This window comes from Pholcus phalangioides, unplaced genomic scaffold, assembly GCF_987345545.1.
Source record: "Pholcus phalangioides strain wild (caught in Gottingen) unplaced genomic scaffold, Ppha-v1.0 ptg000017l_1, whole genome shotgun sequence".
NCBI lineage: Eukaryota > Metazoa > Arthropoda > Arachnida > Araneae > Pholcidae > Pholcus > Pholcus phalangioides.
In genome coordinates, this window is record NW_028301610.1 from 24,545,174 (window position 1) to 24,559,018 (window position 13,845).

Below are 13,845 nucleotides of genomic sequence, written 5' to 3' on the forward strand. Positions count from 1 at the left end.
CTATTATATTTGCTTATTCATTTGTTGCAATTTTTCAATTTTTCTCATTTAAAAGATATTTTTTCAATTCTCTTTGCTCCATATTTCCTTAAATTTTCATAATTATATATATTTCAATGATCCAGAAGTAACAGAAAATTTGAGAAAAGTAGGTAACTCGTGAAGTTTAAAATTGACGTCTCTTAATTACCAAATGGTTACTAAAAAAAGTTCATTCGTATTATTCATAATATTTATTCATTATTTCATAAATAGTAGTTATTATCATTAAAAACCATACCAAAAATGTTCCTCCCGTCCTAGTTTTAACATGGTTATTACGGTCCTATTTTAAAATACACTGTGAATTTTTATTTTACATTTTTTTTATAAATTACGATTTAATGTAAAAGTACGAAAACTTTTCTGGATGGAGAGTTCAAGACGATTAAGTATTTATGAAGGGCAATGAAATTCTAAATCTAAAATATTGTAGTTACTATATACAGGTAGCCATCGACTTACGACCTAAATTAAAATAATTTTTCTGATATATCGACACTAGTTAAAGGCGGCAAGATCTTCCTGTTAGTATCTCATTCTTTGTGAGACAGTTACCAAATTTTGTCAGGTATTTAGACCAATATCATCCAACAAATACTACATGACCTCAATTGTAGAATATACACATTGATTCCACAATCCTATATTTTTAGTCTTTCGTCAAGGTCGTAAAATCGACGACCATCTGTGCTTATAAAGACTGGCATTAATAGTAATTAGGAAAATAAACGAATTATTAATCACTTTAATAAACTATTCAGTCTATGATGATTGAAGCGACTTAGACCTCGATGATCCACACCAACCTCTTACAGTATTCATCCGTCAAAAATGGCTTTCAAATCGTTTGTTCTACGATGAACGCATCTTGAGCCTCATTCTTGCAACGAATGTCCCATAAAAAAAGCTCTTTCTATACATAATTTTTTGTTCGTATCAATAGAATTTTCCATGGCGCAGGTTGACTCTTTGATGTTGCTTGAATTATCTTTATAACTGATATTGACGGAATCGAAAAATATATGTAAATACCTTTTTAAAGTTTGGTCGAAAAAGTTGTTTTTTTGTTTTTTTTTTTGATAATATAATACTCGATAATTTTTGAAGATTATAGAAATAATCTAATTGGTTTACTTGTTTTTATATAACAGTTGAATTTCGAAGAAAAGTGGTAATAGACTATCGGGAAATATAATTCAACTACGAAATTTATAACGGAACATGTATAGAAAATTATCTAACCCACAGACGAGGACGTAAAGTGCAACATAAGTGCTTTTCCTTACGGACATCACTACGTACCAAGTGATAATGTGCTCTGCGTCTACCATATGACTAAAGTGTGGTCAAGTCACAGGCACTTGCATAGTGTAGAAGGAAAGCGAAAGACCTAGAGTGAGATTAAGAGAGCGGGTGTAAGTTTGCACGCGCTAGGCAAATAGGGTACAAAGTGATTTTTTTTATGAATCAGTTATAATCAGTTTCGGAGAAGCTCTGTCCTTCAGTAGGTAACGCACGTCTTTCATAGATTGCTTGGTCTGTTTCTTCATCATCCAACAAGGTATCCTCTGATGTTTGGCCCCTTGAGTTCACCAAGGATATCGACTTTTGGTAGCTGAAAAGCTGGCGTTCCAAACTGTAGTTTTCAGCTTGAAGAGCAGAGATTTCTCGCCTGAAAAATGAGAGGAATTACGATTAGAATAAAAACCAATTTAAAAATTTTCCTATTTCTCTAAAATACAAGTTCATATATCACAAGAAATTTTTTATCTATGGAACATTTTGCTTTCTGCGTCTTTCCGAGTGATTTTATATATGTTCAACGTAATAAACTACTATTTATAAAACACGCACACACAGAAAAGTTTCAATTTTATTTGAGAAAATTCATTTGTATGTAATTTGTATTTACATTTTAAATGTAATTACATCGACACAACCAATCTTTTTCAATCGATTCTATGTTGTTAGTTTTCATCTATCTCAGTGCGCCAGATTGTCAATCGTGAAGAATGAACTTGGAGAACATTTGACACAAGAAACATTTTTTCTTGAACAATTTCTTGTTCCAGAATGTTCAAGATCTAAGGGTGCAATTATAGTGCACGTGTATTTCCGATTCTGGAAACCCGCGTCGTCTCCGATTGGTTAAAAACCCGAATTTCAACTTTTTTTTTAGCTTGAAATTCGAGTTTTTAACCAATCGGAGACGACGCGGGTTTCCAGAATCAGAAATACACGTGCACTATAATCACACCCTTAGATGTTGAAGTAGGCATCTTCAACCTGTTGTTCGTTGAAGCACAGAACATTGTATTTCCTGTCCTATTTCATAATCGAGATGCGCTTACATATTGTTCTTTTCTCCAGCTGAACTCATTTAAATTTAACTCATGGATTAGCATTTTATGCTAATTTGAGTTTGAACACGTCTGCTCATGATGGTTAACGACAGCGATTAAGCCGCGAAAAATGGTCCAGCCTTAGAGCTTACCGTATAGAAATGGTGTCGTATAATTTCTATATTAAAATTAGGGCACGGTTGAGCATACGACAAATTGTTTTTATTCATTAGAAACATGCTATTTTAAGCAAGCTTCAATAGTTAAATATTTTCAGTTCAATATACGTTAAATGGACAAAAGCAAAATTTAATGTTCATTTATGTCATTAAAACAGCAGTCAAATTTAAAAGGCTATTTTAGATTGCAATTCAAACTGAAATTTTGCATTACACAATTCAAAAACACACAGTTCTCTTTATTTTGCATCCGGAGAAGATGATCCATAGCAAAGAAGTCTGAAATACGCTTACCTAAATTACAGTGATGAAAGAGCTCCTATTACTCAGAATGAGTGTAATATAAATTACTCACCTTTTCATCTATTGGAGATCCCGATTGGTCCAACTTACCCACGGAATACCCTATACTGAGGGTCGATTCGGATATGATATGAGTAAAATGTAATTCGCAAATCACAGACATTTTTATTCTGGTATGGTCTCTCTCGGTATTTCATTTACTTCATGAAACCACATGAAGTTAAGAAGTTAAAGTTTCATTACCGATTTATATATTACTCATAAATATATATTATGAAAGAAAACTGTCTTTAAGAAGGACACTTTTATTGAGTTTTTATCATTAACTACGACTAAGTTTACAAATATTTACTTATAATGTAATGGGCGAATAATTGGTGAACAAAATTTCCAAAACTCGTTTATGGCTTTCTACAAATACAATTCATCCCAGTCAGGGCCGTCTTAACAGCATCGTGGACCCCCGGGCCAAGTGATTTTCCAGAGGCCCTACCTAACGAATTTTCGAAAATTTCAGCCGGTCTTGATTCCTGTGACGCCCTTCTTCCCTTGAGGCCTCCGAGCCGTGCCCGGGTGGGCCCATGCGTTAAGACGGCACTGATCCCAGTACTATAACAAAAAAAAAACTGAAGCCAATGGTATATTTTTCTGGTGAGGTAACATTGCCTATCAGAAAAATACATATATTTGAATACAAAAATTATTTTTTATATCACAGATAAGTAATACGGTATCTAATAGCGTATAAATGTTTCATTTCGAGAGAGATAATCGAAGTTTTTCAGGTACGTTTTAGGATGATGTTGGACGATATTAAACAGCTCACGGACGGCACAAAGTAACACTTACTTCATCTGGTGGCACTGCAGACGGCAAACATCATCGTACTTGTGGTATGTGGCACTAAAGAGAAGCAGTGAATCCAGCCATTCTATTTGTACGCACAAAGACTTCGCGTTATTTTCTGTTTCAACGGCTATCTCATCTACCTATTAATGAAAATGTGGGGAAAAAAAAATAAAATGTAATATATGTACAACAATTTAATTCAATTTATATGCACCTAATGATCAAATAGTTAATAGAAGTCTGTTTAAAAAAATTGGTAATTCAACTGTAACGTATAATGCAAATTACGAACTGATACTATTGGATGAACCTCTTTGTGTTGTGTACATGCCAACCATGCCAACATCCATTAAACAAGTCGGATGCTGTATCTCGAAGTTTGGAAACTAATCAATTTTACTCGTTTGACAGCGCGGTGCTTTGAACTCTCGAATTTTGGGGAACAGTTACGACGTTGAGATACAATGGAGTACCTCAATTGAATTTTGGAATGAAGGGGTTATGTTATAAACGTTAACACGGATAAAGGTTTTAAATGCATAAATTATCACGAAATGGAAGTGAATTTTACAAAATAATAGATTCAATTTAGTATTAAGAAGTTACCTGACTTAATTGTAATAGTAGCGTGTAACGTAGTGAGGGTCTATACGAGAGTTGATTGTCCGAGTTAGAGATGGAATTAAGACCCTGCACGTCAGTAACAGCAGCGGATGAAAGACCTAATTTATTTTATTCATACCAATGAGACCGATTTCATTTCATATGCTCAATTTGGGATGATAACTCTTAATCTAGTCAAATATATGAATTATTTCATAGCTGTTAAAGCAATTTCTTTGAAGTTGGCGTAGCTTTGATCTAAAGAAAGTAAGGGTAGTTATAAATCCCATGCGTGAATTAACAGTTACGTAATTGTGGCGCGATACTATAGGTCAATAGATAGCGTCATTTGTTCAAGACACCGTTGGAACAGCTGCGTCTCTTGCGTAACGTCGTAGAAGCAAAAAAAAAAAAAAAAAAAAAAGGCGCGGTGAATAGAAAGTGATTTAAGGGTGAAATGCGAAGTGTGTGTGATGAGAAGTTTTATGCTTGGGAACATCATAACGGGTGAAATTCAACAATATGCCGACGGATTGTAGCTTTTGTTGACTGGTTTACCCATGAGTCTTATCACACTTTGAATTTCGACCTGTGACATTTTTCTTGTGTCTCGCCATTTTATTCTGTTTCTACACCGTTACGCATCAGATGCAGCTGTTCTAATGGCACTCTGGAAAACTGGAGGCTGACTGGACAACTGACTTGGTGTAATAACGGGATGGATTGGACTTTGGTTTTATTGGAGCAAGGACCAATTAGGTCAAACTGCGCCAAAACAAAGGACTGATACAATCACTAAATGTAAAAAGGGGGCATGTCTCATGCAAAAAAATAAAACATGACCCCGTTTCACATTTCGCGATTCAATTAAAAACAAGATAAAATTTGTTCTTGCCATGTCAGGAAAGTAAAAGTACGTATGATAAAAACAATGAAGTAGATTGTAAAAAACTATAATATAATTTGTCGTAAAAAACAATAGATTTGATGAATTTAAAAATATGAATGGTCAGATAAAATGTTATGAAGCGAAAGATGACTATGACCAAAAAAACGGTCGTAAAATGATCCCGATGATGTGAGCAAGTAAAAACATGAGGCAAAAGTCAATTGATTTTGACATGTGGGCACTCGGGTTGAATTTCACGTGATAAAAGGTATGCGTGAGGCGACTGTGTCCTGTGCGCAACTGGGCAAGCAAGACTTCCTCTTTGCGGTTTGTCCTGCAGCTCGAACGTTAATGACTAATTGTAGGCTTTATGACAACTTTGTTGTTTGTTTTGCTATTCCAATGGCCCTGCCAGCGGCGATGCATCACTTGCCGTAGAAAGAAGTTGTCACTCTCAGAAACCAAGAGGCTATTGTGCATGTTATACCCGGTATACCAATATGACCTGGTATCCAGTAAAATTTAACTGTAGTATCATGAACTCACGCATGAGATTTATAGCTTCTCTTACCTTCTTTTTGGACCAACCCTCGTACATAACATGTTATTTTTTGAGTGTTTCATTAGACAGAGATCCTTGCACAACTATTTAAAGCATGATATACTAACAAAGCCGTTCTAAAATATTTTATTTGTATGTTCTTCTCTTTTGATAAAAATGAAAAAAAAAATTACTTTTTTTATGCGGATACACTTGATACTTACCACTGATATGGGTATATTAGTTTCCATGATGATCCCCATATCGATACCATCTTGTATGAAGTAATTACTATGCGGACCATTAAGAGCAGTGATGCAAGTTTCTTTCGAGGTTTGGTCCACGCATGATGCGGTTTGATCCCTCAGTACGTAAGCATTCCAAGAGACATATCTCAGATGATTCCTTGGCACGTGGTGCAGATCAGTGCAGAAAAGTTTCAGCTTCAGGCACTCGGTTTCGAGATCTGTCTCTACGCACCATGCCTGTTTTTCACGATCGTAACAATTTGGCGTAGTGGAACATGGATCTTTTCTAACTATAGCCGAAACTTCACTCAGAGGATTTGCGGCAAACAGCTCAACGTAGACCCTGAGGATACCCCTGCGTAGAACGTCGGACAATGTGCAACGCAGGCTGAAACCTCGAATGCGTCCGGTGACATCAGAGATTTGGTCCAGTATTCCCGAGTCGGCGATCCGATCACCGTCGCCGAGTACTATGCGGTATTGTACACGTACAGGGTGGTCAAATCCAGTCAATCGGTTTAGAAGGACTTTCGGGCGATGTGTTGATTCTTGTTCTTCTGGGACACCTGAAAAGAAACGCGAAAGACACTCTAAAATGGATTAAAGACTAAGGCCGGTCGTCCATTGGAAGCGACAACACGCAACAAGCAACTCGAGTGACAATAGCCGGCATTGAGCCAGACGACTAGGGGCGTTTGGCGTCGTCCATTGAAAGCGACTTTTACGTGCTACTTAATTCACGACTACACTCTGTGCAGACGAGTGTATTCGTTAACAAGCTTGAGGAAATATTGAAAAACTGAAATTTTTGAGAAATGAATGCAGAGGGTAGCTGTGTTTATTATCATGTCCATACTTAATGAAACAACGGACATAAACTCGGAGAAGGCGTTCATGTTGTGTGTGTGTGTGAACAAATTAATAATATTATTTAATCGATTACTACTTACCCTCACAACCCATGAATGACAATTATCAAATTTAAGCTTCGGTGTTCACACGGGATAGGAGAGGAAGAGAGACCGACCACACACGCACACAAAAGAGGAAAAAAAACCGGAGTGAATGCTGAATGGTGTGAAAAAAGTAATCGTGCTGTGCCTGCGCAGATAAAGCAAAACGCGTATGATCCCATTCGTTCGGATTTGGTTGGCCATCTGCTGCTGTCGCCGGAAAATATAGTTGTTTATCGCTTCAAGTCGCTTCCAGTGGATGACCGGCCTAAAACGAATCCAGTTTGAACATCGAAACTCCGTATGCTTGATGCTTGAGTTTGATTATAGTAATTGACCTTATAGACTGGTCTGATGTTTTGTTTTACGTGCGATATAACACTAAAATATGTTATTTAGGCAAAATGATTCGAATTATGCTCAAAGAAACCATATTGATTTCAATAGCTGGGATGCAAAATGGAGTAAATATTGTGAATTATGTTCTAATTAGATCACCCAAGTATAAAGGTTTCTAATGAACAAAAGATCAGTTTAATTTCAGATATTGATCTATAGTTTTACAATTAACGTCGAGAGATGAAAAATATATCTTGAAAGCAAACTATGCTTATGGTTTCTGACTATCATGTGAAGTACATGAGGATAACATTCGTCAAAGAATGATCACAAACGGTGAGAGTTCGCATTCAAGTCATCAATGATTCATTGATGGTTTAGTGTGTTTGTTCGCCATCAGAACCGAGCTATATATATCTTGGTAAAATAAGTCTTAGCAGAGAGACCATAGTGCAAGAGTCACAAGATTCGTCATAACCGTATCGTGATGCTTATTCGCGAAATTTAAGCTCGCAAGGGATTAACCATCGGTAACTGTAAAATTGCTATAATTTAATTTTTTTAACTGAACCCAAACAGCTGAAATAGATAAAAACTTGCATAGGTCGCTTTTAAAGAAGAAACTCAGGGTAAAAGGTGCATTTAAAAGCGAGGTAGCTACGAGATGAAAAAATTTATTGTATTATATTTTTCCATGCAAAGACTTAAGAAGTAAAGTCCACATTTGGAATACTACGCCGTGCCCAATCTCTCTAATAAGGTATTAGATGCAAAATTGGTCAAAATCCCCTCAGCCACAACTAGAAAACAGATTTTTGTGCGGTTCGGCACGGCGCAGCGCTGACGTAGCTAGATAAAGCTAGCATAGATAAAGCTTTAGTCTTAATTATTTTCATTGAATGATAAAAATGAGAACGGCTATTGTATTTTGAATGATTATTCAAAAATTTTAGGACAGCTAGTGAAAAAAGGACGTGAATTATTTTTATGATCACAGAATTGATTGGTCGGGATCCAGATTGATATGGCTTTTTCTGAAATGGTCCCTATTGCCTCCTATACACTAGACAAAAGCGTGTATACTATTCTTAAGAGAACTGCTGAAATCCGTCATTTTCCCATCCCTTTCAAATCCTCTTCGACTTCTTCAGAATTGCCGTTTATGAACGTTATCGGTAAAGCTTTCTAAGTGGATGAACTTTCATTTCTCAATATTCGATCCAGTATATATATAATGCATCTTGCTCATGCCATATAGCCTTGATATATTGATCCACGCGATTTTTCGATGCTCTTTAAAGAAATCGGATCTGCAGGACCAAAACTTTCGCACATCAATAGCGATTCCGAAGAACGTGGATGTCACAAGATGGTCCTGCAAATTATTCGCGAATGACAGACACGCATCGCCAAGGGCTTTCCATAATTTCAGAAAGGACCATATTAAGTTGCACTTCAAGTCTAAACCAATGTAGTGTGGTAGCAATAAAATTATTCTGATTCTTCATTTGAGCATTTTACATTTTAACCAGAACGAGATGCACATTACCTTGAGGATAAACGGTAACGTTCCACTCGAACGAACCGAACAGCAGGTAAGGGGTTTCAACTACTCCATGTTTATGATGAGATGTGGTAAATGGGAAATGAGAGACTCGTACATCAGTTTCAAAGACTGTCAGAGGGTTGCTAAGTGTGAGATCCATTAGGAATTCACCGTTCTCGTCTGAGAACTTGCGTGAGTGCAGCTCGCTAACGAGGACCCAACGAGCAGGACCTTGTGCTGGTTGATCAGCATTGAAACGGCATTGCTAAAGAAAAATTCAAAGATATAACAAAACATTTTAATTACAATGAAAACATTTTTATCCGTAGAAGCATATATCTTAAAAACTAATACCATCGAGGACAGTGCTTGAAAATTTTATTTGGTCCACGGCTTAATTTGAACTATATTTTACTCCCCTTTCTTCTCGTGTCCTCATCTTATCCAGGGTCCTCCAACCTTCATCCAAGAGTGAGACCCTCCTGTACTTATTTAAATGATTTTTTTGAGAAATTTTATAGTGAGCAAAAATTGTATGAATAACCGCCCTGGACTTGAGCTCGGCGAACTTTCGTCTTGCGGAAGGGGAGGAGGGGGTCTGTACAGAGCTGTCTCAACATCATGGGCCCTCGGGCAAAGAGAAGTTCTGGTTGCCCGTACTTGAAATTTGCTGAAAGTAGAAGCTTACATATTTACATACACTTTCGCAGGTGATAATACTAGATCTGACCATGAAGGGCTCCCTAGAGACATCCCATTAGTCCATGCGTTAAAAGGACACTGGTTGTATGGGCAGTTCTGGATTCTGAATTTAGTCACTTCCCTTACCATAATTTAATTTCACAAACACCTTTATTTCTTCATATTCAATTTCTTTCAAATCTCTCTGTATCCTCCTAACCACCTGTAATAAACGGAAAATTCCCCATTCATTTGATTTTAATCCGTGGCTCCCTTTAATATCCCAAAACCACAAGAGGGGGTCGTATGACCATAGGTTGAGAAACACCGATCTAAGACACCGTGGGCTAAAAATATGCGGTACAGTACTTATCTTCCGCATAGCATTAGAAAATGACGGCTCCTTTTGTTTCGAGAAGAATAACTTCCAAAATTACTTTTCCACATTTATTCTCATAATTTAAACCTTCAAAATCAATTAAAAATCACCGAAAAAGTTTTAGAAATAATTTACTATCTTTTTTTCGAAAGAGTTTCATAATCGAATAAAACAACGGGAAAAGTACGTACAGTGAGAGAAACAGCTTGTAATTCAATAACATGCAAATATAATTGGTTTAGGGAACCCGTTGAAGTTATTTACATCAAAAGAGTATATGTTGGGAATTCAATTACATAAATCTGATTACGTTATCCCCCATAAATATAAGATGTCTTCAAATCTCTAAAAGGTATCAGAAAAGATTCTGTTTTTCCCGTTGGTTCAGTACATTTTGCAATGCAATTAGTTTTGATTTAACTCGTATAAGATGATGCCAAAATAAGAACTAACCGATTGATATACCATCGAGAGAATATTTTTCCATTGTACCCAATGAGCAAATCGAGATGCCCTGAGACAAATAGCAGCCATTACGCTTCTCTCCCGAGTTAAATTACGTGTATTCAGAGGACTTCTTAATTCAAAGGAAAACATTTCACTTGGAATTAATGTCTCGAAAATGAACTCGAAAGGAGCTGACTGATAATTTATGAAATGCAAAGACGAGAGGGATTGGTACTCTCTAAAGTGTCCCGAGGACAAAGTTCCTTGAATCAAAATACGAAAATGTAAATTAAAGGATGGTCTTGAGTTTTAAGCCACGTTTAATGCACTACAAATTGAACATCTATGTCCTTGTTCTCGTGGGAGTTGCAGTGAAAAGGCACAGCTGTGTTCGTTGCTTCTGGTTTGTATAGGAAGTTTCTCTGAGATTCGCATGTTTTCACGGGCTGCGATTCAACCGAACAGAGATTTAAAAAGAAGATACTTTTCATGCTCACATGGTTAAAGTTTCTAATAATTCGGTAAAAAGATAGCGAAACATGAATCAAAACCAAATTTAACGAAACGCTGGCAACGAGCCAACAATCAAAACAAACGTCAAGTTTGGATTCCGAAATACCGTAGTTTGGAAATGAGGTATACGTTAATGTATATAGTTCTATTCGATGTTCGTGTCTGATAAAGGAAATGCGAGCCAAAACGGAAAATTGAGCTTGCGAATTCCTCAAGACCCATATAAGATATACGGGGTGATTATAATAAACGTTCTCCCGTGTGTGTGTGTGTGCGTGCTCTGACTAGTTTTCTCAAAAACTGTTTATCCGAATGCAGCCAAATTTTTAGGATATCTTAATGAGACTATGGGGGAGAGATTTATGAAATACAAAAAAAAGTAGTTCAATTTTCTTCCACCGGGGGATAAAGTAAAGCTTTTTAATTGCATTTTACATTTTCCCATATAGAGCATAAACATATACCAAATTTACATGGAATACGTTTACCGGAACGGACGCTACATAGGTCTTTTCAGTAGTTTCAGTATACTGATACTGCTCAGATCAATGTTGCACCAACTACAGTCATATATCGCCGTATGGAAATTTCCAACTATTGGAGATGGGTGGGAAATGAAGGCGCCATCTATCGGTGGTCGCCCCAGGCTCGATAAGTAACGAATTTTTTTCTGATGTTCTTTTGGCTGGATTCGAACCCATGGACCTTGACGACAACCTTCATAGTGCCACTCGGGCGCCTGTCAGTATACTGACACTACTCCGACCTACGTAGCACCCATCCTGGAGGACGTATTCCATTGAAACTTGATATACACGCTATATATATAGTCCATAGGGGAAACAATTCAATAAAAAAGAGCCACTTTTTCACCTGGTGGTAAAAAAATCGAACTACATTTTCTTTAATTTCATAAATCTCTCTCCCATGGTCTCATTAAGATATCCTAAAAATTTGGCTGTATCCGGATAAGCAGTATTTGAGAAAAACTACACTCAGAGTATACGGGAACTTTAATTATAATGACCCTGTACACATTTGAAATCGTTGACAGTCGTTTACTATCCTTGTATCTATAAGATACACAGTGACCTTTTTTTAGGACTGCAAGCGTTCCCCCCCCCCATGAGTTACGAAAGCTCTCTCCACCTATTTTCCTAACTCATGGGGGGGGGGGTGGTGAACATCATTCCTACTTTCATTTATTTACAAATTTTTCCCCGAAAAACTGTAAAAAAGTGGACAAATTATGGAAATTGCTCATTATGCATCCTTGTTGTGTAATGTAATTTACGCAACCATTGTTTTATTTTTATTACGCTGAGCAGCGGATGGTGGAAGTTTCGTGCCACGGCTCTCGTAGAAAACAAAATTTAAGAAAAAAAATCTATACCAGATTTACAATATCCGTAAACATAAATGTGAAGATTTTTTTTGTAAGAAATGAAATAAACGTTTAAGGATAGGATTCAACGGTGCGAATGGTTGGCTTTCTGAAGACACGTAAATCCATGCGATTTGCTCAACGGTGGATATGACACGAATACATAAACACGGACTTCCTCTTTTCGGCAATATATCACATCAGTTTGTACATTTTGTACGTAAGGGGATGACATATAATGCGGGATTTCATCCCAGATGGGTAAGGTGATGGTGGTTGGCATTTTAACTGTTACCGGCAGAGGGTTTGGATGTTTTCAGTGCATTAAATCATCTTCATGACAGCACTAACTCTAATCTATGCTCAGTAGCATAGTGAGCGAGCACGAGGTATATACACATCCGTTACGCAACGCAATTACTATGAAATTTCTGGCTGAAAAGGCATAAAAACGTCTGGAATTTTGAATAGGCTCTATGCACAGTTCACGGAGGAAGCAATCTCCAAAACTCAAGTGGATTATTTGCACACGATTTTTTTTAGAACGACGAATGCGATTGAAAATTAGCCCCACCACTAACGAACATCATCGCAGGAAACAGTCGTGCTCTTGACGAATTTGATTTTGTTTCTCTGCTTTATAATCGTGTTCAAAGTTGGCACAGGGATATTCAACTGTTTTGCAAGAGCAGCATCCGTCATTAATTTAAAATCCTTGTCGAATTCTTAAAATATTTCTTTTTTTGAGAAAGCACTTTTAGTTTTCTTACATTACGACCGGTGGATTTGACTCAGCAAAGCACTACAACGAATGGAAATTCTACAGGAAATGATCGAAGGAACTATGTCTGTGTACCGTATGTGTCTCTAATCGGCAGACTTGTACCCTCTAAATGCTTACAATGCGTGTGGACTTTCTCACCCTCTGAGAATAAGGCTGAAAACATTGGGGAAAAAAAATTCTGAAAGGACATATGACCGTCAAAACAACTGAAACCCGTTTCATTGGGGCTCGCCTCGTCTGCAGTATTCTCAGAAACAAGCTATAAACAAATCACTTAAGTGTCCACTCTAAATGGCCATCTGTTTTCGTACACGTCAGTAATCACCCTAAACTTTATGGCTTTGGCGGTGACAATATGCAACAAGAACTGTTGCAGCAACGCTTTTTTACTGCATACAAAAATTGCATGCATATGATGGATATATAAATGACGTTTTTTCGAAAGATTCGGAGCTCTAGGCCAGTCACAACGTCGTATAATTGAGGTTTTGCGTCCAATAAGCGCATTAATTTAGCATTAAAATGTATATTGCGACCAAAGCCAAACCTCGCGTAAGCGTTAATATCCTATAACCGAGCGATGTGTAAATGAGGCTTTACTATGCTATTTGTTAAGACTGCTTAAAGAGACAATTTGAGGACATTGATTGGACGATGATGGAATAACCCACCTCTTGCGCAACTGGCTTCACAATTATCTTTCTCTGTGTGTGATCATGGGATTAAAAAAACTATCTCAATTCATTTTGTCAAAATTATTTCAAAATTTCGAGATTAGGTGAAAAGTGTTATTTTTTTATTTCTTTGAGAAATTACTGTAAAA

General features: G+C 36.9%; 1 protein-coding gene across 1 annotated transcript in view; it reads right to left on the reverse strand.

Annotated features, from left to right (window-relative positions):
- Positions 1-255: 255 nt before the first annotated feature.
- Positions 256-13,845, reverse strand: part of LOC149072589 (uncharacterized) — a 114,701-nt gene continuing 101,111 nt past the window's right edge. The window contains exons 3-6 of the mRNA XM_089246941.1: positions 8,838-9,099; positions 5,973-6,562; positions 3,716-3,855; positions 256-1,714 (exon numbers count right to left, since the gene is read on the reverse strand). Coding sequence (XP_089103067.1) covers positions 1,510-1,714; positions 3,716-3,855; positions 5,973-6,562; positions 8,838-9,099 — 1,197 coding nt within the window. The 3' untranslated portion in view covers positions 256-1,509. The remainder of the gene's footprint in view (positions 1,715-3,715; positions 3,856-5,972; positions 6,563-8,837; positions 9,100-13,845) is intronic.